The sequence below is a fragment of the Muscardinus avellanarius genome, assembly GCF_963383645.1.
Source record: "Muscardinus avellanarius genome assembly, chromosome: 15".
NCBI lineage: Eukaryota > Metazoa > Chordata > Mammalia > Rodentia > Gliridae > Muscardinus > Muscardinus avellanarius.
This window is the reverse complement of record NC_137801.1, coordinates 64,754,596-64,781,630: the sequence shown is the minus strand read 5'-3', so window position 1 is coordinate 64,781,630 and position 27,035 is coordinate 64,754,596. Positions and strand designations below refer to the sequence as shown.

General features: G+C 42.6%; 1 protein-coding gene across 1 annotated transcript; it reads right to left on the bottom strand.

Annotated features, from left to right (window-relative positions):
* Nucleotides 1-2,303: 2,303 nt before the first annotated feature.
* SNRNP27 (small nuclear ribonucleoprotein U4/U6.U5 subunit 27) lies at nt 2,304-16,644 on the bottom strand (the record flags this gene model as incomplete). The annotated part of the gene is made up of 6 exons (XM_080711387.1): nt 2,304-2,358; nt 5,873-5,937; nt 13,168-13,247; nt 13,900-14,012; nt 15,328-15,448; nt 16,596-16,644. 6 exons carry the CDS (start codon nt 16,642-16,644, stop codon nt 2,304-2,306), a joined length of 483 nt encoding a protein of 160 aa, XP_080567513.1.
* Between the last annotated feature and the right edge of the window lie 10,391 nt (nt 16,645-27,035).

Genomic DNA, 27,035 nt, shown 5'->3' with positions numbered 1-27,035 from the left:
GGCCTACAGTGAAGCCCAACATCATAGCAGAGAACAGGTGGCAAAGCACAGCTGCTCCCCTCATGGTGGGCGGGAAGCAGAGGGAAAGAAGCCAGGGACTCGATCTGCCCTCAAAGGCACACCCCCAGGGACCCACCTCTTCCAAGTAGGCCAAACCTCCTAAAGTTCCCAACAGCCCTCAGCAGCACCATCAGGCGGGGACCAAGCCTTCAACAGAAGCCTTTGGGGGACATATGTAATAGCCCTTAAAAGTAAGAGGCAATTTACATGTACTGACAAGAAAGTCTTAAAACTGGAGGCAGTGACATATGCCTATAATCTCAGTTCTTAGGAGGCTGAGACAGGTTTGAGGCCTGTTGAGACATGGATTCGAGGCCAGCATCAGCAACTTAGCAAGATCTTGTTTCAAAATAAAAAATAAAATAGGGTTGGGGGTCTAGCTTGGAGACAGAATGTCCCTCAGGTCAATCTCCAGTACCAAAAAAATTAAAAGGAAAAAAAGGAAGAGAGAAAAAAAGAAATAGTCTTGAGATCCACTAGTAAGTGAACAAAAGCTAGGTGCAGAAGAGTATGCTTCCTGAATAATAAAACATGTCTAAATATGTATGCTTGTATATGTATGAAAGATACCAATGGATACACAACTAACCTGTCATTAGATACTCTCTGTAACATCTGAGTGTCTGACTTATGTCCCATGTAGTTGTAGTTACTAAAAAAAACTCCCCACAGAGCCTCAAAAGCCAGTGTGATAGCAAACAAAATGGATGATGGTTTTGGTTCTGTTTTCAATAAAGAAAGAGCTTTCAGCTGGGCGTGGTGGCACACGCTTGTAATCCCCACGTTTGGGATCACACAGGTTCGAAGCCAGCCGCACTGGCTTAAGAGACCCTGTTTCCAAATAAAAATATAAAAATAGGTCTGGGAGTGTAGCCTGGAGGTAGAAGGGCTTCCAGGAACCCCAGAACCACAAAAATAAATAAATAAATAAATAAATAAATAAATAAATAAATAAAGTAGTGCCGGGCGTGGTGGCGCACACTTGTAATCCCCGCGCTTGGGAGGTTGAGACAGGAGGATCACGCAGGTTCGAAGCCAGCCTCAGCTACTTAGTGAGGCTCTCAGCAACTTAAGTGAGACCCTGTTTCCAAATAAAATATAAAATGGGTCTGGGAGTATAGCCCAGAGGTAGAAAGCCTCTGGGTTCCACCTCCAGTACCACCAAAAAAGAAAAAAGAAAAAAGAAAAAAGAAAAAAGAAAAAAGCAAGCAAGCAAGCAAGCAAGCTGAGGGTATAGCTCAGAGGTAGAATGCCCCTGGATTCAATCCCCAGTAACACTTATCTCTTACCCAGTAATGTCACATCTAAGAACTGAGCCTGAGGAAATAATAGATCAAGTACAAAAATATTTATGTAAAGGAGATTTCATTATAATATATAGTATTATGTTAGCATTGATATATAGTAACAATCATCTAATTATAGTAGGAATAATAGTTTTAATTATAATAGTAAGTCATGGAAGACAAGCTAATATTAACCAATTGGGATTAGTTAACAAATTAATAAACTATCGTACAACCAAGGTGAGTGTCCAGTCCAAAGAGTAAAAACCATGGGTGGGTGGAAGTGAGAAATACATACCCACAGAAGCACAGAAAGACATACACCAAAATGTTAATACTGATTACTTCTGGGATAGACTATAGGTAATTTATGTTTTTCTTTAAATGTTTGGTTTCCCAGGTATTTTTTTTGTAACAAATATGTACTGCTTTTATTATTGTGGGAAAAGATAAAATGATTTTGCATGGGGGGGGGACATGGAAGATACAAAAATCCAAAGCTATATCTTTTAATTTATCTAATTTTAAAATTATTAACAATCAAGGTATCTAAATTTATGTGTGAAAAAAATGTCTAGAGAAATTCTATCTAGTAATAAAAATATTTATCAAATATAAAATGGGTAGAAATATTGCTTTATTAAAGAAACTCACATCAAAATTACTTTCATGGTTTTTTAAAAAGTCCTAACAGCATCCAAGAAGAAAACATATACAAGTTCCATAGGAATAAGGACAAACAAAATGGGGTTGCTGAATGCCCCAAATGATATTTCCTAAAAAATGTAATATTTAACCTATCTCCTTTGTAGGAAAGGTTAAGTGAACTATGCACATCATAAATAGGATTTTCTTACTTTATAAGAAGAAATGCAATCCTGTTTTTGAAGCATAAGTACAAAATTCACTCTTTAACCAAGATGAAGAGAAAAAAATCATTCTTCAGCATTTCAATTCTCATGCAATAAAATCCAAAGGTCTGTTGAATCCACCTTTTCGATTCATGTACTGCCTATGATGAGAAGAGAAAATTCATTATTTTTTTTAATCTGGGCTTTTATTTTAAAAAATCATAAAATATACTTCAGCTATTAAACCTAAAATTACCTTTAAAATGGTGGAGGATAGAAACTATTCAAGGTTATTTAATATCCACTAACAAGAGATGATTTGCCAGGCCTGGTGGCTCATGCCTATAATCCCAGCTATTCCAGTGAGGCAGGAGGATTCCACACTCAAGGCCAGCCTGGGCAACTTAGTGAAACCCTGTTTCAAAATAAAAAACAAAAAGGGCTGGGGATGTAGCTCAGTGGTAGGGCGCTCCTGGGTTTAATTCTAAATACTGGGGGGGGATGGATGGTTCATTCACTTACTTTCTTGGAGCTGGAGTATCGAACCTAGGTTCTCATGCATGACAGGAAAGTGCTCTTCTACTGAGCCATACCTCCAGCCCATACTTTATTATTTATTATTATTATTATTTTTTGTGGTACTCCGGATGGAACCCAGGGGCAATACAACTACACCCCCAGCCCTATTTTTTAGTCTTTTTAGTTTTGAAACAGGGTCTCAATGAGTTGCAAAGGGCCTCCCTAAGTAGCTAAGGCTGTCCACAAACCGCAATCCTCTAGCCTCCCAAATGCTGGGATTACAAGCGTGTGCCACACTGCAGCCCATACTTTACATTTATTTATTTATTTATTTATTTATTTATTTATTTATTTATTTATTTATTTATTATGGTGGTGGTACTGGGGTTCCTGGAAGCCCTTCTACGTCTGGGCTACACTCCCAGACCCATTTTATTTGGAAACAGGGTCTCTTAAGCCAGCGAGGCTGACTCTGAACCAGCGCGATCCTCCTGTCTCCGCCTCCCAAGCGCCGGGATTACAAGCGTGCGCCACCACGCCCGGCCATACTTTACTTTTAAACTGATACAAACAGCTATACATTTGATCTTAGCCCAAAGGCCAAGAAGTGATTATACTTTACTTTTAAAATAAGCCAAAGCGTTTTGGGTTTCTTTGAACTACAAGTTGTAGTATGGAAGTGTATTCTCAGAATTATTTGGGACGACTCTACAGACTTAAAACAATCAAATGAAAATCCATACTTATTTTAGATAACATTAAACACTTAATTTAAGGAAATGGAGAACTCCAAAATAGGTACCCATCCAGAAAACTTAGTTGTACACTGAATGGTTATCCTCATAAAACTTTTCTTTCCTTCTTTCCTTCCTTCCTTCCTTCCTTCTTTCTTTCATGGCCCTGGGGATTAAACCCAGAGGCATTCTACCTCTATTTTTTTTTTCCGGTACTGGGGATGGAACCCAGGGGCATTCTACCTCCAAGCTATAGCCTCAGCCCTATTTTTTATTCTTTATTTTGAAACAGGATTTCACTGAGTTGCAAAGGGGCTCACTAAGTAGCTGAGGCTGGCCGAGAACCCAGATCCTCCTGTCTCAGCCTCCCAAATGCTGGGATTACAAGTGCACACCACCATGCCCAGCTTCATTCTACCTCTGAACTACACCCCCAGCCCTATTTTATTTTTATTTGGAAACAGAGTCTCACAAGGGTGATGAGAGTCTCACTATTTGCTGAGACTGTCCTTGAATCTGCGAGCCTCCTGTCTCAACCTTCCAAGTACTGAGATTACAAGTGTGTGTCACCATGCCCAGCCCCATAAGACTTTATTTCAAAGTAATTTTACAGAAGATTGTCCAAAATGATTATAGTACCTTAGCTCACAGCATTCTCAGATCACATTCTTTATAGTCTAAATTAACTGGAATATTTGTTTTTATCACTAAAGTGAAAATAAAGGCAATGTTTACTTGACTTTTTTCTTTCATTGAGGATTTAAATATCAATGTGGACAGCCTCAACTGCTTTGTGAGGCCCTTTCTAACTCAGTGAGACCCTGTTTCAAAATAAATAATAAAAAATAGGACTGGGGGTAACTTGGAGGTAGAATGCCCCAGGTTCCATCTACAGTACCACAAAAAAGAAAAAAAATTAAAATATTGAATAAACTAATTAGTTTATTCCAAATCTATGGTACAAATAGAATATGCTTATATTTAATAGAAAAATATATTTATAGTTGAAATCCTTACATAATCACTAGGTAAACTGTTAGGATGGGATATTCCCCCCCACCCCCCCGGACCAGAAATTGAACCCAGGGGCATTCAGTCTGAGTTAATACCCCCAGCCCTATGTTTTATTTTTTATTATGAAAAGGGGTCTCACTAAGGTGTTGAGGGGCTCATTTACCTCTGATTTGCTGCAAACCTTTGATCCTCCTGTCTCAGCCTCCCAAGTACTAGGATTATAAGTGTGTACCACCATGCCTGGCTTAAATGAATCTAATTTAAACCTATATTTAGAGTAAAATCAGCTGGGCGTGGTGTCCCACACTTGTAATCCAAGCATTTGGGAGGCTGAGAAAGGAGGATCATGGTTTGTGGCCAGCCTCAGCTACTTAGTGAGGCCCTTTGCCACTAAGAATGCCCCTGTGTTTCATCCCCAGTACCACAAAATAAATATTAAAAATAGAGTCAAAATCCACAGACTTGAAGTTACGCCTTTTTGTGGAACTTATTATCTACAGCCTTAAGATATTTACCCTCTCTATAATAGCTATTTGCTCAAATATACACTGGAAAACAATTTTTTTTTTTTTTTTGGCAGGTCTGGGGATGGAACTCAGAGGAATTTGACCTCCAATCTATATCCCCTTCCCTATTTTTTATTCTTTAATTTGAAACCGGGTCTCACTGAGTTGCAGAGGGCCTCATTAAGTAGCTGAGGCTGTCCGCGACCGTGATCCTCTGGTCTCAGCCTCCCAAATGCTGGGATTATAAGCGTGCACCACCACGCCTGGCTGGAAAACAAGTTAAACTTAACATAACATAAAGGAAATTACTTCTTTAAAACAAGGGGCATCCAAGCATGGTGGTGCATGCTTATAATCCCAGCATTTGGGAGGTGGAGACCGGAGGATTGTGGTTCACGATTAGCCTCAGCTACTTAGCGAGGCCCTTCCAAATCAGTGAGACCATTTCAAAATAAAAAGAATAAAAAAATAGGGCGGAAGGTGTAGCTCGGAGGTAGAATGCCCCTAGGTTCCATCCCTGGTACTGCCAAAACAACAACAACAACAACAAACAAACAAACAAAAATGGGACAGCTGGGCATGACTGCACATGCCTGTAATTCCATTATTTGGGGAGGCTGAGACAAGAGGATCGAAAGTTCAAGACTAGCTTCAGCAACTTAGCAGAACTCTCAGAAACCTAGGGAGATCCTCTTTCAAAAATAACACGGCTGGAAAAGTAGCTCAGAGGTTAAATGTCCCTAGGTTCAACTCCCAGCACAATAAACAAAACAAAAAAACCAAGGGGCAATACAGAAAACTGCTATATTTCCCAACCAACATGATTATTCTATAATAAAATTCTTTTCCTAATATGAATTTATTTCATTAAACATAATAATGGGGGAGGAGGTTATGCCTACCTGTACTTCCTCTTCTGAGACACATTTATGGCATAGGCATTGACAGAGCCATCTACCTTCTTCCCCTAAAAAAAGAACAATAAACAAAAAAAAAAACAAACAAAAAAAGGAAGGACACATTAAATGCTTAGATCAAAGAGATGGATCCCATTGACATACTTATATGGCAAGAGGAAATAGTCCAATAAGGGAGAAAGAATTTTCATTATCTTGATGATATGCATGAATTCTCAAGTATTAGAATTCTGCTCATACTTTTATAGTCACATATAAGCAATTAATACAAGATTCAAATAAACAAACATTCATGCTACATATATTATGTGTAAGGCATGCTGTCGCAGATCCTGTCTTTTGCTCAAAGAATCCTTTGCAACCATATAAAAGTTGTAGATACTATCTCCAGAAAAATTCACATTCACACAAAATTTAACCTATAACCTTAGTTCAAATTATTCTCAAATCATGGCTGAACAGTTTTCATTTATCTAAATCAATCTCTCTCTCTCTCTCTCTCTCTCTCTCTCTTTTTTGTGTGGTACTGGGGTTCCTGGAAACCCTTCTACCTCCAGGTTACACTCCCAGACCTATTTTATATTTTATTTGGAAACAGGGTCTCTTAAGCCAGCACAGCTGGCTTCAAACCTGTGTGATCCTCCTGTCTCCGCCTCCCAAGCGCAGGGATTACAAATGTGTGCCATCACGCCCGGCCTTTTTTTTTTTTTTTTTAACGTGGTACTGGGATAGAACCCAGGGACTTTCTACCTCTGGGCTACACTTCTAGACCTATTTTTATATTTTATTTGGAAACAGGGTCTCACTAAGTTGCTGAGACCATCACTAAGTAACTGAGGCTGGCTTCGAACCTGTGTGATCCTCCTGTCTCGGCCTCCCAAGTACTGGAATTACAAGCGTGTGCCACCATGCCTGGCTTAAATCTAATTTTTTTATACAAGCCTTTCCATTTTGATTTTCATTTTGTGTATGTAGTACTAGGGATTGAACCTAGGGGCATTGTATCTCTGAGCTACTCCTCCAACCCTATTTAATTTTTAATTTTTGAAACAGGGTCTTGCTAGGTTGCTGAGAGTCTTGCTATATTGCTAAAGCTGTCCTCGAACCTGTGATTATCTTGTTTCAGCCTCCCAAATACTGGGAGTACATGTGTGTGTTACCATGCCTGGCTCCATTTTGGTCTTTAAGAATCAGAACAAAGAAAATAGACATGAGCCGGGCGTGGTGGCACACACTTGTAATCCCAGCCTTTGGGAGGCTGAGACAGGAAGAAAACAGACATGAAAGTTGGGTTGTTAGATGGTCACAGTGGCATATACCTGTAAACCCAGGACTTGAGAGGCTAAGACAAGAGGATCATAGGTTTAAAGCCAGATCATAGTAACTTAGCGATATCCTGTTTCAAAATAAAAAGGGCTGAGGATGTAGCTAGAGACAGAACACCTTTAGGTTCGATCCCCAGTATCAAGGGGAAAAAAAAAGGCTGGGTTGTTGTCTTGGCTTTTCTAACTGTAGCATAATACTCTTTTTCCCAAATTGCTTTATGAGCTGATCCAGCGCGTTACCTCACCATACCCACTTGCCCCCATTCTGTTTCTCATCTCTGAATGCCTGTCCTCCCCCATCCAATCGCCAACTATCTGGTTCCTATCTATCCTTCAAGGCCCAATTCAAATGACCCAGCTGGCAAGAAGGGCCGCCTTTTCTAACTCCTGAAGAATGTTAACTGTGCTTTCCTCAGCATCTGGCGTTTCACCCTGTGTCACTGTGACGTGCATCATGATACTATTGCCTCAGTGACACTACAAGCCTGGATGAAGGAGACGTGGGAGAGTCCCCTTTGCATTCCCATATCCTGGGCCACTGCACAGACAGGTGTTTGGAAAACGCCTGTAAAATGAACGTCATAGCTAACGCCAGGAAACACACTTGTGACTCTCAAGCCCCACATTCCTCTATCATCACTCATGCTCATGTGGCCTGTCCATATGGCGTGCTTATTAGACACTGCAAAGGGGCGGGGGGATTTACGTCGTACACAGGTGAGCTACGTACATATTTGAAGTGAAACTAAAATAAACATATTCAAACTCATTTTCTGTTCATGTTTCCATCTGTTTGTTGTTGAGGTTGTGAGGAGGGGATACTGGAAGACATGTGATTCTGACTGCCCATGAAGAGAAGGCAGGCATGACTTGGAAAGACTGGCTTCGGGGGAGTGAATCAACTTGGGTAAGTCAATTTCTTTACGATGCTCACGTTCTAAAGGCGTGGAAGCTTGTGCAGACTTGCACAGTTATTGCCCCTATTCTCCTTTATTTACATGCTAGGACAGAAAATTATCCACTGGTAAATGTAACCAAACTTTGAAACTTTCTAGAAAAATGCTAAAGTAGAAGGTAAAAAATATAACTATACTGGCACTATGTAAAAGTCCCACAACAGGACCAGGCACTAGCTCAGCGGTGGGTCACTTGCCTAGCAAGTGATGACGCCTGAAGTGAGATTTCCCAGCACTGCATTAAAGTAAATAAATGAATAAAGAGCCAGGCATGGTGGCACATGCTGGTAATCCCAATACTTGGGAAGCTGAAACAGGAGGATCTCAGGTTTTGAGATAAGCCTCATCAACCTAGCAAGATTATATTTCAAAATAAAAAATAGCCGGGTGTGGTGGTACACACTTGTAATCCCAGCACTTGGGAGGCTGAGACAGGAGGATCACACAGGTTCGAAGCCAGCCTCAGCTACTTAGTGAGGCTCTCAGCAACTTGGTGAGACCCTGTTTCCAAATAAAATATAAAATAGGTCTGGGAGTATAGCCTGAAGGTAGAAAGCCTCTGGGTTCCACCCCCAGGACCACCAAAAAATAAAAATAAAAATAAAATAAAATAAAATTGGGAGAAAGGGAGGGAGGGAGGGAGGGGAGGAAGGAAGGAAGAAAGGAAAGGTGTTGTTGGTTCGTTCCACAATAGATCAGTGATGGATGTATCATAAGACACCCATTACTGAAAAGCATGAATGAGCTAAGACTTTGTAACTGATGGCTATGAAGCCAACTTATATAACTGAATTAACACACTCACAGAAGTCATTAGAAAACAACTGACATGGAGCTGGGGCTGTAACTAGTGGCAGTACAATTGCACAGCACAGTGGCCCCAGATTCCATCTCAGCACTAAACAAAAGACCAGCTGACACCATGTGACTGCATGGTGCTCCATAATTTTTATAGGATCTATGAATTTTCACCTAATTTTTCCTTTATAAACAAACATCTTTAGCACTGACTATATTTAAAAGTAAAGCATAAATTGGACACAGTGTCTTATGACTATAATCCCAGTACATGGGAGGCTGACACAGGAAGACCACCAAGCAGCACTCTGTAATTTAGTGAGAGCCTGGAGGGTGGCTGGCGTACAGCTTAGTGGTAGTCCCTGAGTTCCATCCTAATCATTTGAGTGCACTCACACACGCACACACAAAAATAAAGGGTATCTCTACCTTTATCCCTCTCAAGATTTTCAAATATAAGTAAAAAAAAATAGTAATACCAAAGCCAGATGTGGTGGCGCATGCTTGTAATTCCAGCATTCGGGAGGCTGAGACCGGAAGATGACAGTTCGCAGACAGTCTCAGCTATTTAGTGAGTGAGGCCCTCTGCAACCCAGTGAGACCTTGTTTCAAAATAAAGAATAGAAAATAGTGCTGGGGGTGTAGCTCAGAGGTCGAATGCCCCTGGGTTCCATCCACAACACTACAAAAAAGAAAAAAAAAATGGTAACACACACACACACACAAAAAAAAAAAAAAACAAGAAAATAATTCAAAGAAACTCCTTCTCTATTTTTCAACAATAGAATTATAATTGCTTGTCATGTATGGTGGCACACACATGTAATCCCAGTACTTTGGATACTGAGACAGAAGGATCATGGCTTGAAGCAAGCCTTAGCAACCTAGTAAGATCCTATTTCCAAATAAAAAATAAAATAGGCCGGGGGTATAGCTCAGAATGCCTCTGGGTTCAATCTCCAGTCCCACACACACAAAAAAGAAAGAATTGTCATACCTTGGAAATTTATTTATCCATCACACACACACCCCACTCATTTATATTCTTTGGGGAAAAAGCAGAGGATTTCATGTATTCAAAAAAAAAAAAAAGCTAATACATACACAGAATTAAATTCCAAAATGGAGTTCACGCAACCATTGCGAGAACAAGAGCTCACTCTTAATTTTCTCACCTTAACAGTCATGTCTCAGTGCTCCTCTGAAGGTGCACACTGTCATTTTGAGCCCTTCACTACCACATTGATTAAAAAACTCTTAAAAGCATTTGAGACTGCCTCATCCCATTAACAAGGCAAAGGAATACAGGAAGTGTAAGAGTTATTTGTGTATTTTTGTTAATAGGCAAAATTGAACCCAAGAGCACTCTATCACTGAGCTACATCCCCAGCTCTCTGAACCTTATACTTTGAGACAGGGTCTTCCTAAACTGTCCAGGCTGGTCTGGGACTCGTGCTCCTACTGCTTCAGCTTCCCAAGCTGCTGGAATCTCAGTGGCTGGAGTTACAGTAATGTGCCTCCTCAATTAGTGAGATGTAGATTATTGGCAATTCATTTCAAAAGCCTCAAATTTCCATTTGCAAAACTAAATGGAAGGACTGAAAGTTCTAGAAAAATGATATTTATTTTTTGGTGGTGTTGGGGAATAGCTAAATCCAGGGCCTCCTCTGAGCTACATCCTCAACCTCTAGAAAAATTTTTTTTTTTTTTTTTTTTTTTTTGCGGTACTGGGGATTGAATCCAGACCCCTTCAACCTCTGAGCTACACCCCAGCACTATTTTTTAATCCTTTATTTGAAATGGGGTCTCAATAAGTTGTGGAGGGCCTCACTAAGTAGCTGAGGCTGACCAAGAACATACAATCCTCCTGTCTCGGCCTCACAAATAGTGGGATTACAAGCGTGCACCACAACACCCAGCTTAGAAAATAAATTTTAAACCAGGTGTGGTGGCACACGCTTGTAATCCCAGCGCTTGGGAGGCTGAGACAGGAGGATCGCACAGGTTCGAAGCCAACCTCAGCTACTTAGTGAGGCTTTCAGCAATTTAGTGAGACCCTGTTTCCAAATAAAATATAAAACAGGTCTGGGGGTATAGCCCAGAGGTAGAAAGCCTCTGGGTTCCATCACCAGTACCGCAAAAAAAAAAAAAAAAAAAAAATTTTAAATTATAAATTATATTCTTTCTTTCCACACCTCTCTTTCTATTCTTGCCCCTTCCTTCCATAGAACCCAGGGGCATTCTACCTCTGAGCTACACCCCCTGCCCTATTTTTGATTCTTTATTTTGAAACAGGATCTCACTAGTTGCAAAGGGCCTCACTAAGTAGCTGAGGCTGGCTGCAAACCATGATCCTCCTGTCTCAGCCTCCCAAATGCTGGGGTTACAAGTGTGGGCCTAAAAAAAAAATTACTTTTTATAAGCCATCATATGTTAACATAATATTGTTCTAATAAAAATACAACTATTTCCCAAGACAAATAAGAGCTGTGTCTTGGTACCTAAGGAGGACTGTTCTAGGCCTTTCCCTCCATATCAAAACCCATGAATACTTAAATTCCTCCTGTAAAACGGCCTGGTATTTGGATAGGGCCCAACTACTTTTATCTAGCAGCTGAATGTTCCTTTTCGCAGCGGTCCCCTCCCAGCCCCCAGCCCCATTCCTCAGAGGCATCACTGCTGACTTCCACTTACTACCTGGCTCCTGAGTGGCTCTAGACTCGGGCAGTCCTGCATCATCTTTCACTGCGAGACTCAGCAGCTCTCCTGCCTCTATCTAACCTACCCACCTCCCATCTGTCCTCCAAGCTGTCCCTGGAGTCAATTTTCTAAACCATATATATAATCTTGTCACGCCCTTGTTCATAAGCCCTTGCTTCCTCAACACCTAAAACCCTCAACTCTAAATTCCTTACATGGCTAAAGACACCAAAATCCCTCCATGATTTGGCTCCTATCTCCACTTGTCTCCTCGGTCACAGGCATTAGCACATCAACACCCTTGAAACAGTCACTGAATGTGAAATTCCCACAGTACACCATACTCTGTCACACCTACACAGCATCTATTTTCTTTGTTTCTTTTTTTGTTTAACCCCAGCCCTTTTTATTTTTTTATTTTGAAACAAGGTCTAAGTTGCTAAGGACAAAGCTAATTACTGAGGCTGATCTGGAACTAATGATCCTCTTGTCTCAGCCTCCCTAATACTGGGATTACAGGCTCCACCACCACACCCAGCTGGCATCATTTTGCTCTCATTCTTGCTGTGTGTGTGCGCGCACACGAGCGTGCGCATGCATATACATGAGTGCGCATGCAGCACTAGGGATTGAACCCAGGGACATTCTACCTCTGAGCTATATCCCCAGGCCTATTTTTTAGTCTTTATTTTGAAACAGGGTCTCACTAAATTTCAGAGGGCCTCACTAAGTAGTTGAGGCTGGCCACAAACCCAGATTCTCCTGCTCAGCCTCCAAGTACTGGGATTACAAGTGTGTACCACCACCCTCCAGCCAGCATCGACTTTATTTATTTATTTATTTATTTATTTATTTATTTATTTTTATTTTTTTGGTGGTGGTACTGGGGGTGGAACCCAGAGGCTTTCTACCTCTGGGCTATACTCCCAGACCTTTTTTATATTTTATTTGGAAACAGGGTCTCACTAAGTTGCCGAGAGCCTCACTAAGTAGCTGAGGCTGGCTTCGAACCCGTGTGATCCTCCTGTCTCAGCCTCCCAAGCGTGGGGATTACAAGCGTGTGCCACCACATCCGGCTATTTATTTATTTATTTAATTTTTTTTGAAGATTTAAAGAAGTTTATTAGAAGGATAGAAATACAGAAAATAGAAATACAGCCCCATGCCAGAGTGGCATGGAGGGGTGACTCGAACGAATACAGCCCGGCATCGACTTTAAATGATCCTCCTCTTCTCCGATCACCTCTACTTGCCCTTTGTGACCTAACTCAGAGCAATGACTCTGGCAAACACTCCCTGAGTTCCAATGTCAGTTCAATGCTTCCTCCTCTGTGCTCTTAAAGCCCTTCACACAGATAGTTATGGTCTTAAAACCAAATAAACTTATCCCAACAGAAGAAATTATAAGTGATATCAACACACACACACACACACACACAAAGGACAGGCATAATGAATCAATTAAAATCAGAATGTTTAACTGGCTGCATGTTTTACTTACTTTTGTAGAATCGAAAGAGGCAAATCCCATTAACTTCATCATTTCTATTTCTTCCTCTGTTTTGCCTTCCAAGTCTTCCTCTGCAAAAATAACTATTTTTAACTCTCCCATCATTATACACACACGCATGTGAGCAAGCATGCACACACACAAGTGGCAATAGATTAACAGACATTCCACCTCACCAACACTGATTACACAAAAGGCGAGTCTAAGAAAAATTCCTCTTAAATTTGGATAGAATGTAACAACTTTGGGCACAAGGAAAGACGGCTCTACTTGCACCCTTTGGAGAGGACCATTTTGGGGGGGGGGTGGTACTGGGGTTCCTGGAAGCCCTTCTACCTCCGGGCTACACTCCCAGACCTATTTTATACTTTCTTTTGGAAACAGCGAGGCTGGCTTCGAACCTGCGCGATCCTCCTGTCTCCACCTCCCAAGCACGGGGATTACAAGTGTAATCCCCAGCTGAAGAGGACCATTTTTAAATATCAGATGTGACACTTTCTATCTAAGTTGGAGATGCTTCCAAAACAGAGTATTTTCGTGCTTTTAACTAGCCTTCCTAGAATATATCAGGAATACTATGAATAACCAACAACTCACTAAGGTATAATTAAAACGAAGCCTCAAAACTATATGTAATGAATTCTAGAAAATTCTTAATACTTAATTGTTCAGAAATTATATTTTATAACTTATGACTGAAGTTATCTAAATAAGGTTGTTTACCGGTTATCTGCCGTTCTTTGCTCTTTGTTTCTTTTGCTTCTTTCTTTTCGTCATCTCTTCTTTCTTTTAATCGTGAAGGGGAAGGGGATGTGGATCTATGTCGTCTCGGAGATCTAGTATTTATACGTAAAGATGTTAGATGGGGACTCTGTTGATCAACACAAATAGACAGGATTCCTGAAAAGTGAAGACTGAACAAAAGCCAAGCTCCAAAGAACCCCAAGTCTATACCCCATAGAACAGCCGGGAAGAAGGTTCTGCCTCGGCTCTCTTGAAAAAAAAAAAAAATTAAAAATACAGTTTTACTGCTTATTCCTCTGTTGTACTCAATATAGCTAGGCTAGAATATTTCTTGTGATGCAGAAAAACCTACCTTAAAAGTTTCTAACAATTATACACACACACACACACACACACACACACACACACACACACACATATGTACACACACCACTAAAACACCAATTGATGCTTGGGGAGTGGGCAGAGAGGACTGGGTTTTGTACCCAGTGTCATTCTACTTCTGAGCTACATCCCCAAAAAGGGTCTTAATAAGTTGCTGGCCTTGAACCTTTGATCCTCCTGTCTCAGCCTCCCAAATATTGGGTTATAAGCCTGCACCACCATGTCTGGCTTAGCAATTGATGCTTATTAAAAAAGAGCTCCTTTCTAGAAAGCCGGGCATGGTGACGCATGCTTGTAATCTCAGGATTCGGGAGGCTGAGACTGGAGGATTGCAGTTCACAGACAGCCTCAGCTATTTAGTGAGACCCTCTGCAACTTAGTGAGACCAGGGAGTGTAGCTCAGAGGTTGAATGTCCCTTGGTTCCAACCCCAGACCCCCACAAAATAGAAAGAGCTCCTTTTCTTTCTTTTTTTCCTTTTCTTTTCTTTTTTTTTCTTTTTCTTTTTCTTTTTTTTTTTTTTTTTGGCAGTACTGGGGATGGAACCCAGGGGCACTGTACCCCCAAGCTATACCCCTAGCCCTATTTTTAAAATCCTTTTTATTTTTTGAAACAGGGTCTCAATGAGTTACAAAGGGCCTCACTAAGTAGCTGAGGCTGTCAGAGAACCACAATCCTCCAGTCTCAGCCTCCCAAATACTGGGATTACAAGCGTGCGCCACCACACCCGGCTCATTTCTAAGGTTCTTTTAAGATCTCTCATTCTTGATTATATACTTGAGTAAATAGTTATCATCAAAAAGTTAAAAAACAACCAACAAAAAGACAAAATAGTTTCTTACTCTTGCCAAGCATCACACTAGTACTTTTCGTTCATTATTCTTCATGACAGCTCCATATATTGTTGACTGTAATTAGCCCTGTTTTCCCAGGGAGGATGTTAGTTTTAGAATAAAGTGAGGTTAATTTTTCTTTTTCCTTTGTGGCTCTGCAGTCAAGCTTCTGGTTTATTTTCTGCATTTACCTGGAGCGCCTTCGATGTGGGGATCTTGAGCGGCTTCTTCTCCGATCTCTCTCCCTCGATCTGGACCTTTCTCGGCGCCTGCGTTCTCTCTCCCGGGATGCAGACCGGGACCGCCTACGTTCTAATACAGAGACACAAAAATTGCAGAGGCAAAAAGTGCCTCAAATATCTAAAGCTCTGCAGTCCAAAAGAAATATAATGGGAGCCATTTCTAGTAGTCACAATGAAAAGTTACATCTTTTTTTCATTTCTTTTTCTTTTCTTTTAGTACTGGGGATTGAACCAGAAGCATTCTACCTATGAGCTACACCCCCCAGCTCTATTTTTTTCTCCTTCCTTCCTACCTTCTTTTCTTCCTTACTCTCTCCTTCCTTTCTCTCTTGACCCAGGGGCAGTCCACCTCTGAGCTACATCCCCAGCCCTAATTTTTTTCTTTTATTTTGAAACAGGGTTTCACTAAGTTGCAGAGGACCTCACTAAATAGTTGAGGCTGTCTGTGAACTGTGATCCTCCTGTCTCAGCCTCCCAAATGCTGGGATTCCAAGCATGCGCCACCACGCCTGGCTGAATTTTTTTATTACATATGTTTATATATATCTCCAATATAGGTGTGTATACCAATATATACAGTCTATAAATATTCTGACATGCAAGCGATATGAAGGGTTATTAATAAAAATACTTCACGTTTTTTTGGGGGGAAATAGGAAATCCAGTGTCTGTTCTAGTCCTCTCAGTTCAGATTAGCCACACTTCAAGTCCTCAACAGTCACTGGTGACTCAAGACCTCAGTTAACTTGTAAGAAAACTTAGATAGGACAAGTCGACAGTGAAAACTAACAAGGGAAGAACTGAGGGCTTAAGATCTCCCGATAAAATCTAGATTGATGAAGTCTATCATCACCCTTTCTCGATTCTTTACATCACCCTCCCTCATTTATCAAGTTGAGACCAAAAGATATGAGATGAACTCCCTGGATTCAAAATTCGAAATACCGATTTCCCTATTAAAAACTGGGCATGATACTAACATTTACTGAGCATCTATGAGTCAGGCAAAATCAGTATGTGACATTCTCATATCAGTTTTTCATAAAAGGCGGTATTACCCCCAATGACTATGGGAATCGGATTCGGAAAGGTTGGGTGGTTCATGCACTGTCACCCAGGAATTAGGTGAGGAAACTGTGGTCTGATTCTAAGCCACCGGCCACATATATAAAAAAAAGTCATTGTATAAAGCTGGACAACGAGTCCCTGCCTTCAACCCGAGGGTGGGGGCTGTAGAGTGCAGGGCCCAGGTCTTCGCTCCCCCATCCACCCTTCGCCCGCCTCTCCGTTGCACTGGTTCTAAAAAAAGAAGAAGAAGAAAACCAGGGATGCATCGCCGACGGAGCCCCACGCCCTCCGCACTGCTTCTGCACTCACCCCTCCGCGGGGAGCGGCTGCGACTGCGACCCATTCGGAGTCCAACTCCTCCTCACACCACCCCGGAAATGGCTGTGCAACAACTTCCGGGGAAACGGGAACTGATCTTTGTCCTCCGACTGGAAAACGTAGGCGCGAGTCTCGAGGGTTCCGGGTGCTACAGTAGGCAGGCCGCGCTGAGCCCGCCCGGAATCCGTGCGCTGCCGCCTCTGAGCGCGGACGTCCCGGTGGGCGTGTCGTCATTTCCGCTCCCCGGGCTCAAATTCCGTATTGACCTCCCCTTCTTCTTTGTCTTCGGTTGTCATTAAGATATGCTATATAAGCCGGGCGTGGTGGCGCACGCTTGTAATCCCCGCGCTTGGGAGGCGGAGACAGGAGGGTCGCGCAGGTTCCAAGCCAGCCTCGCTGGTTTAAGAGACCCTGTTTCCAAATAAAAATATATAAAAAAAAAAATAGGTCTGGGAGTGTAACCCAGAGGTAGAGGGGCTTCCAGGAACCCCAGTACCACAAAAAAACAAACAAACAAAAAAAGATATGCTATATGGTGTTTTTATAGAAATGGCTGGAGAATTCAGCCTTAAACCCATCATCCGAATATAGCTTTCATTTTTCCATTTTCCCCCAGCCCTTGGCCACATGCATAAAACACATCAAATCAAAATATAGCATATGCAAACAATTTAATAATTTTGTGTGTGTGTGTGTGGTACTGTGGTACTGGGGATTGAAACCAGGGGTGTTCTACCTCCAAGCTACATCCCTAGCCCTTTTTTTTTTTTTTTTTTTTTTTTTTAATGTTGAAACAAGTTCTCACCAAGTTTCTGAGGCCCTCACTAAATTGCTGAGGCTGGCTTCCTACTGTCTCAGCTTCTCAAGTACTTGGGATTACAGACCTGTGTCACTACACCCTGCACAAGCAATGTATAGTTTTGAATTCTTCCATATAATCTTTTCTCATAGCGATTTAATACATCAAATCTCACCGTATGTCAACTTGGTGTTTTCTAAGATGCCAGTATTGAGAAGGTACCTTAAAACGGATGCGCTATTTTAAGGAAAAGCAAAGGCTCTATATTCCAACCTATGCGCATAAAGTAGCTCCTTAAATCTGCTGTAGCTAGGAAAGGAAGGCTTGCTTGAATCACAACTTCTATTCAAACACATTCTTGTTTTGCCCTCTTTCTCCAGAGTTACCAAGTATGATGGCTTGGCTTTCAGAACAAAGAGATGGGAAGAGACAGGTTGGAAACACCGGATCAGTCACAACTTTATTTATTTATTTATTTATTTTGTGTGTGTGTGTGTGGTACTGGGGATGGAACACAGGGGCCTTCTACCTCCGGGCTACACTCCCAGACCTATTTAATATTTTATTTGGAAACAGGGTCTCTTAAGCCAGCTGAGGCTGGCTTCAAACCTCGATCCTCCTGTCTCAGCCTCCCAAGCGCGGGGATTACAAGCGTGCGCCACCACGCCCGGCTCAGTCACAACTTTAAAAATTAGCTTCATACATTTTGATGTGGCCTCTTTAATACTTAATTAAACTTTCTAGAAAAAAACAGGTCACAACATCTAGGATTCTCATCACAAAGCTTGACACCTAAACTCTTAAGAATTATCCTGGTGCACTATGCATGAAGTGTGGAAGAGAAAGAGAGGTCCAAGAGATGAGGGGTGCCATGCTCCAGGGAGGAAAATTTAGAGACGTTACTGGAGAAACACCACTAATAATTGAGAATATTGCTCATAGGAAAGACAGGAAAATTATGGGAACCCAGAGGGCTGTGCACTAGAGGTTTAAGAGAAGTGCTTTAGTGGCTGAAAAATTTTTTTCTTAATTTTCATTTTTGTCAGGGCTAAGGTCGTGTGTGTGTGTGTGTGTGTGTGTGTGTGTGTGTGTGTGTGTGTTGCTGGGGATTGCACCCAGAGGCATTCTACCTCTGAGCTGTACCCCCAGCCTGATTTTTTATTCTTTATTTAGAAACAGTGTCTCACTTAATTGTGGAGGACTTAAGTAGCTGAGGCTGGCTGTGAACTTGTGATCCTTTTGTCTCAACCTCCCAAGTACTGGGATTATAAATGTGTGCCATCATGTCTGGCTTCTGAGGTCTCATTTGATGAAAGCACTTTTCAACAACCTTTTTAGGACTTCCAATAATGGTTGGGAGGTATGCTGGAAGTCAGTTTAAAAAGCACTTGTGTGTGTGGTTCTGAAAATAGACTCAGGGACATTCTACCTCTGAGCTACGCTCCCAGCCCTTTTTATTTTGTACTTTGAAACAGGGTCTCACTAAGTTGCAAAGAGCCTAAGTTCCTGAGGTTGGCAATGAACCTACAATCTACCTATCTCAGCCTCCCAAGTACTGGAATTACAGATGTGCACCACCACACCCAGCTAATAAACATTTTTAATGCCTACTGTATGTAGATGACAATAGTACTTTGGCTCTAGGATCAAAATATAAATGACAGGGTCAAGGAGCTTATACTTTCGTTGTGGAGGCAGACAGATGAGACACTTTCACTTTATTGGGGTTAAAGTCAGATATATGTGCGATGTGGTATGGAGGTATAAAAGGATATTCAGCCTAATTTAGTATTCCAGTAATATTACCTAATACATTCTGTGCTAACTATATACCAGGTAGTGTTATAACATTAAAAATGGATGTAAAGCCGGGCATGGTGGTGCATGCTTGTAATTCCAGCATTCAGGAGGTAGAGACTGAAGGATCGTGGTTCGCAGACAGCCTCAGCTATTTAGCGAGGCCCTTCGCAACTCAGTGAGACCCTGTTTCAAAAATAAAAAGACTAAAAAAAAAAAAAATAGGGCTACAGATGTAGCTCAGAGGTACAATGCCTCTGGGTTCCATCCCCAGTACCGCCAAAAACAAAAACAACAACAAAAAAAAACAGATGTGAGCTGGGTGTTGTGGTATACGCCTTAATCTCAGTACTTGGGAGGCTAAGACAGGAGGATTGCAGGTTCTCAGCCAGCCTCAGTTTCTTTGTGAGGCCCTCCACAACTCAGTGAGATCCTGTTTCAAAATAAAGAATGAAAAACAGGGCTGGGGGAGGAGGGTAGCTCAGAGGTAGAATGTACCTGGGTTCCACTGCCAGTACCAAAACAAAACAGATATAGCTAGGAATAATGGCACATACTTCGTAATCTCAGTACTTGGGAGGCTGAGGCAGGAGGAGCTCAGGTTTGAGACTATCCTCAGCAACACAGTGAAACCCTACTTCAAAATAAAAAAATCAAATCAGGCTGGGGGTGTAGATCAGAGGTAGAACACCCCTGAGTTCAATCCCCAATACTACAAAAAAGATGTGTACATATGCTTGCATACACACACACACACACACACACACACACATACACACACAGTTGAAACCTGAGACCTAGAGTTGTCTAGGTAAAGGGCAGGAGTAGCTTCAATATTAAAGAACAGAGGTGTATCACACTGTGCATGGCATGGAAAGGTTTGTTATCCTCACACCGAGTTCATCATAGGGGACCATTCTCAGTAGCTGGCGCTTTATCCTTAAGGTGCTAAGAGGTCACTAGAGCATTTTAAGCTGGGCAGTTATATGAGCAGATTTGCGCTTTAGAGGGTTAATTCTGGCTGCCAGAGAGAACAGGCAGAGGGAATGAAATCCTACATGAGGGCTGTGAAGGAAGAGGAGTAAGAACAGAATTAGGTGGCTGGCAGTGAGAAGAGATGGTTTGACCCCAGGTAGGTTCAGCTTTACAGGCATGTGACATGTGCAGCTGCACAGGGTCCTGTGCTTAGCAAGGGCCCACACTTTAATACTCAGCTGTCACCACCTTGAAGTTCTCACCAATTTTTGAAGAAGAGGCCCTGTGTTTGCATTTTGCAGTGGGTCTGGTAAAACATAACTCAATAGTGATGCCTTTCTTTTTCTTTTTTTTTTTTTTTTGGTGGCACTGGGGGTGGAACCCAGAGGCTTTCTACCTCCGGGCTATACTCCCAGACCTATTTTATATTTTATTTGGAAACAGGGTCTCACTGAGTTGCCGAGAGCCTCGCCAAGTAGCTGAGGCTGGCTTCGAACCTGTGCAATCCTCCTGTCTCTGCCTCCCAAGCGCAGGGATTACAAGCGTGCGCCACCACGCCCTGCTTAGTGATGTCTTTTAATGAGAAATCGAGGGTTTGTCTGTTCACCAAAATCATATGGGATCTTTCCTGCCCCTAGATCCCCCTCATCAATTCAGTGTTTTTTGTTTGTTTGTTTGTTTGTTTTGGTTTTTTGTTGTTTTTGCGGTACTAGGGATAGAACCCAAGGACATTCTACTTCAGAGCTACACCCTGAGCCCTATTCTTCTTTTTTTTTTGGGGGGGGGCACATGGAGTTTTTAATTCAATAAAAGGTACATGCAATTTAAAAGTTCAATAGCTTAAAGACAGTTGACAAATTAATAACCTAGTGATGTTACTTTATCAAAACTAACTACTACCACTGCTGGAATAAAAGAACAGATATAAAACTATGTGTCTATCTCTTTCATGTGGTGATAAAGATTGAACCCAGAAGCAGTCTATGTCTCAGCTACACTCCCTGCACTGTTTTAATTTTTTTTCTTTTAACAATTTTTTTATTGAACATAAATAGTATACATTTAAACTATATTTGTTGCCCTCTCCCCCCCCCGTTTTCCCTTCCCCCCTCCCGCCATTGGTTGTCCAGGTTAACCATGTCTTATTCATAATTTTACACATGTTCAGATGTAGACCCTCATTAATCAAGATCAGCCTTCCTCCTCTCCTATCTTTCCATTCAAACTTTGCTAGTATTTCCCCTCCATTATCTGGAGTCCCACTGGTATCCTTTGTGTTTCCTAGTTTGGAGCCCTATTCTTATTATTTTGAAACAGGGTCTCACTGAGTTGCAAAGGGCCTAAGTAGCTGAGGCTGGCCATGAACCGTGATCCTTCTGTCTTGGCCTCCCAAACGCTGGATTCTGGGGTTACAAACATGAGCCACCACACCCAGCTTTCAGTGGAGCTCTCTTTTTTTGGTGGTACTGGGGTTCCTGGAAACCCTTCTACCTCCGGGCTACACTCCCAGACCTATTTTTATTATTTTTATTTGGAAACAGGGTCTCTTAAGCTAGATAGGCTGACTTTGAACCTGCGTGATCCTCCTGTCTCCGCCTCCCAAGTGTGGGGATTACAAGCGTGCGCCACCACGCCCGGCGTCAGTGGAGCTCTTTTTGTGTACATTTTCTCTGCAGTGTGAGAATATACTTGTGGTACAGGGAGGGAGGACCTGAATTCCATTTTGTTAAACTGTTAAAGATGATGAATACCCAAGTTGATATTTTAGGTAGGCATCTAGCTATATGCAGAATGAGCCTGATATTTAGGGGAGAAATTGGAAGTAAAGATAGAGGTGGGGGCTGGGCGTGGTGGCGCACGCTTGTAATCCCAGCATTTGGGAGGCTGAGACAGGGGGATCGTGGTTTGCAGACAGCGTCAGCTATGACTTAGTGAGGCCCTTTGCAGCTCAGTGAGACCCTGTTTCAAAAAGAAAGAATAAAAAATAGCGCTAGGGATGTAGCTCAGAGGTAGAATGAATGCCCCTGGGTTCCAACCCAAGTACCGCAAAATAAAAAGATAGAGGTGAGGGATTTATGAGCCACAGGAGTCCAAGAGATTGACTCAAAGAGAAAAGAGTGGTAAACCAAGGATGGTCCCCAGGGACATGTGAGTTTAAACACGAGGAAAGGTTGAAAAAGGAAACCAAGATGCAACAGTCAAGCGTAAAAACACTTACTGGAAAAGTGCCATATTTAAGAGGTAGACTTGTTTTTTGTTTGTTTCGGAAACAGGGGTAGAGTTTTTAGAAGGAAAGGGTATGGTCAGTGTAGTAGGTTGAATAATCCCCCCTCCCCAAGATGCCTGGTCCGTATCCCTGGAAAGCCTGTGAATGTTACCTTCATGGGGAAGCTTTTGCAGATCTGGGTAGGGACACTGAGATAAGGAGATTGTGCTGGAATCGAGTGGGTCCTAAATGCTGTCATGATGTTTGATAGGCAGAGGGAGATTTTTTTTTTTTTTTTTTTTTTGTGGTACTGGGGGTGGAACCCAGAGGCTTTCTACCTCCGGGCTATACTCCCAGACCTATTTTATATTTTATTTGGAAACAGGGTCTCACTAAGTTGCTGAGAGCCTCACTAAGTAGCTGAGGCTGGCTTCGAACCTGTGCAATCCTCCTGTCTCAGCCTCCCAAGCGCGGGGATTACAAGCATGCGCCACCATGCCCAGCTCAGAGGGAGATTTATGCACACAGAAAAGGAGCAGGCTATATGACCACAGAGGTCAAGACTGGAGTGCTGCAGCCGCAAGCCAAGAAAAGCCTGAGCCACTAAGAAGGTGGAGGAGACAAGGAATGAATCTTTAGAAATTTGTGTTCCAACTATGAATACATGTGTCAGGGTGCAGCCGACAGGCAGGCCTCTGCACACATGGGCACTGATGTTAGAAGGGGGAAAAGCACAGTGCCCCCAGGAAATGCCAGGTTACCCGAGAGGAGACGAAGGAGAAAAAGGAGAATGGCTGGGAGATGGTGACAACCCTCCAGGTTAATGTCTGTATTTCCTCAATTAGGTAGGTCACCCCCTGCCAACCAGGACACACTGAAGGGAAGCTCTGCTCTCTGTTCAGGCTGCAGTAACAAAATATCACAGACCAAGTGGTTTATAAACAACAGAAATTCTCAAGGTGGGAAGTCCAAGATCAAGGCACTGGCAGATGAGGTCGCTGCTCTTTCACAGAAGCTGTAGGCCGGGGACTGTGGATCTCAGGGCATGGTGGAGGAGAGAGAGGAAGAGGACCCGGGCTGTGCTCCTCACACCATGGAGGCCAGAAGCCAGTGCGAGAGCCAGTGGAGGAGGAATCATAAATAAGCCCCAAGGCCGCACCCCCAAGGACCCACCTCCAGCCACACCCTAGTGGCCTAGGCTACCTCCCTGATAAATCCATTATAATCACTGCTGGGATCACAACCCTCATGACTCAGTTATAGCAACCCTGAATATTAACAAATGAGCGATTTACGGGACATTTTGTATTTAACTGTAACACCTCCGAAAGGCCCCATTCCTAACATCATTCTATCATGGATTCAACACATGCACTGCAGGAAACTCACCTGAGCCAACCCGGAGAACCCAGTGCTTTCTGTTTCAAATGCTACAGAAAACAGTATGACTTCCACAATCCTGAGAAAACTCTACCCATTATTACCAGTGATTAATCTAGAGGGTTTTTAAACTTTATTTTGAAATAATTACAGATTTACAGGAAGTTGCAAAGATGGGGAGATGGGGAGAGAGAGAGAGAGAGAGAGAGAGAGAGAGAGAGACATATCCTGGGTACTCTTCACCCAATAATTACATCTTACAAAAGATTTATTAAAAAAAAAAGAAAAAAATCAAACCTGGAAGTCCACATTGGTGCAAGATGTATGCCATTTTTATTACATGTGTATTACAGAAACCGGGCATGGTGGCGCACACTTGTAATCCCAGCATTTGGGAGGCTGAGACAGGAGGATTGAGCAGGTTTGAAGCCAGCCTCAGCTACTCAGTGAGGCCCTTTACAACTCAGTGATACCCTATTTCAAAATAAAGAATAAAAAAAATAGGGCTGGGGGTGTCACTCTGAGGTAGAATGCCCCTGGGTTTCATCCCCAGTACCGCAAAAACAAAACAAACAAACAAAAAACAAACTACAGTAAAGAGGCAGAACCACCTCATCACCTCATGACGATATCCTTTTACAGGTACATTCCTGCACCTCTTTTCCCCAACCCTCAAACTTTTTTTCATAGCTATTTTTTCATTTTGAGAATGTTATATAAGTGGAATTGTGCAGCATGAAACCTTTAATTTTGCAGTACGCGGGATTGAACCTACGGTCATTCTAGCTCTGAACTATACGCTCAGCTCTATTATACTTTTATTCTAAAACAGGATCTTGCTAGGTCAGTGAGAGTCTCACTACTTGCTGAGGCTGCATTCAAACCCCAGATCCTCCTGTCTCTGCCTCCCAAGTGTGGGGATTACAAGCATGCGCCACCACGCCTGGCTCCAGCTAAACCTTTTTTTTTTTTTTTGGTGGTACTGGGGTTCCTGGAAGCCCTTCTACCTCCGGGCTACACTCCCAGACCTATTTTTACATTTTTTTTAAAACCGGGTCTCCTAGCGCGTTCGGCTGGCTTCGAACCTGCGCGATCCTCCTGTCTCTGCCTCCCAAGCACGGGGATTACAAGCGTGCGCCACCACGCCCGGCTCCAGATAAACCTTTTAAAACTGACTTTTTATTCATCGCAATGCCCTTGAGACCACTCAGGTTGCTTGCTGTATCAATACTCTGTTCATCGTTGTTGCTGAGTGGTGTTCTAGTAGTATTCCATAGTATGGATGCGCCACAGTTTAAACGTTCATGTTTTAGGACTCTTGCTCGTTTCTGATTCTTTTGGCTACTACAAATAAAGCCATGAATATTTGTGTACAGATTTTTATAGCAACAGAAATGTTCATTTACCTGGGATAATCCCTCAGGAGTGTGACTGCTGGGCCATTTGCTAAGTTCACGCTTAGTGTTTTTAAAGAAATTTGCTAAACCACTTTCCACAGTGGCTGAGGCATGTTATGTGCCCAGCAGCAATAAATACCAGCGACCCAGTCTCATTGCCTCCTATCACCTGTCATTGTCAATACTGTTTATTCTAGTAGCTGTACAGTTACAGCTTATCTGAGTTTGCATTTTGGTGATGTCTAGCTTAGTATTTTCCCATGTCACTTGCCACCTGAACTCTGAGGAAGCATCTCGTCTTTTTGTGTGTGTGTGTTGGGTCTGGGGATGGAACCCAGAGGCATTTTACCTCCAAGCTTCACACCTAGTCTTATTATTCTTTATTCTGAAAAAGGGTCTTGTAAGGTGTGAGTCGCCCCCCCTGCCCCACAGGGGGCAGGGCCGGAAGCTAGGAGGTGGAGCTCTGCAATTCCGGAGGGAACCAGGCCTCCCGGTTCCCGCGTGGCCGTGGGGGCTGGAGGCCGATCTCCCACGAATAAAGGCATCCATATATCTACTATGGATCTCTGCGTGTCTCGATGCGACTGGGGGACACATACGCTCATTCAATCTTACAGGTCTCACTAAGTTGCAGAAGGCCTCACTAAGTAGCTGAGGCTGTTCTCAAACCGCGATCCTCCTGTCTCAGACTCCCAAATGCAGGGATTAAAAGTGCATGCCACCATGCCCAGCTTGTCAAATTTCTGTTTGGATTACTGTTTTACTTTTTTCTTGTTTTTGCAGTACTGGGGATTGAACCAAGGGGCCTTTTACCTCTGAGCTACACCCCAGCCAATTTTTTTTTTTGTTGTTGTTTTGTTTTGTTTTGCGGTACTAGGGATGGAACCCAGGGGCATTCTACCTCTGAGTGACACTCCCAGCCCTATTTTTAAAATTCTTTATTGTGAAACAGGGTCTCACTGAGTTGCAAGGGCCTCACTAAGTAGCTGAGGCTGGCCGCGAACCACGATCCTCCTGTGTCAGCCTCCCAAATGCTGGAATTATAAGCGTGCACCACTACTCCTGGCTTCCTACCCCAGTTTTTCTTTATTTTGAAATAGGGCCTACGTAGCTGAGGCTGGCTACGAATCGTGATTCTGTCTCAGCTTCCCAAGTACTGAGTTTACAAGTGTGTGCCTCTATGTCTGGTTTACTGTTGAGTTTTGAGAGTTCTTTGAATATTCTAGATTGAAGTCCTTTCTCAAATATGTGATTGATCTGAAAATATTTCCTCCTAGTCTTTGTCTTTTCATCCTCTTAACATGTTCTTTCAGAGTAAAAGTTTTAAATTTTGATTTATTGATTGGGCCAGGTGTGGCGTGCGTGCTTGCAATTCCAGTACTTGGGCAGGCTTGTGACTAGCCTCAGCAACTTAGTGGGTCCCTTAGAAACTTAGACCCTGTTTCAAAACTAAACTAGGGCTGGAGGCGTAACTCAGAGGTAGAATGCCCCTGGGTTTAACCCCTAGTACTACAAAAACAATTAAAAAAATAGAGCCGGGCATGGTGGCGCACGCTTGTAATCCCCGAGCTTGGGAGGCGGAGACAGGAGGATCGCGCAGGTTCGAAGCCAGCCGTGCGCTGGCTTAGGGGACCCTGTTTCCAAAATGAAAATGTAAAAATAGGTCTGGGAGTGTAGCCCCGAGGTAGAAGGGCTTCCAGGAACCCCAGTACCACTA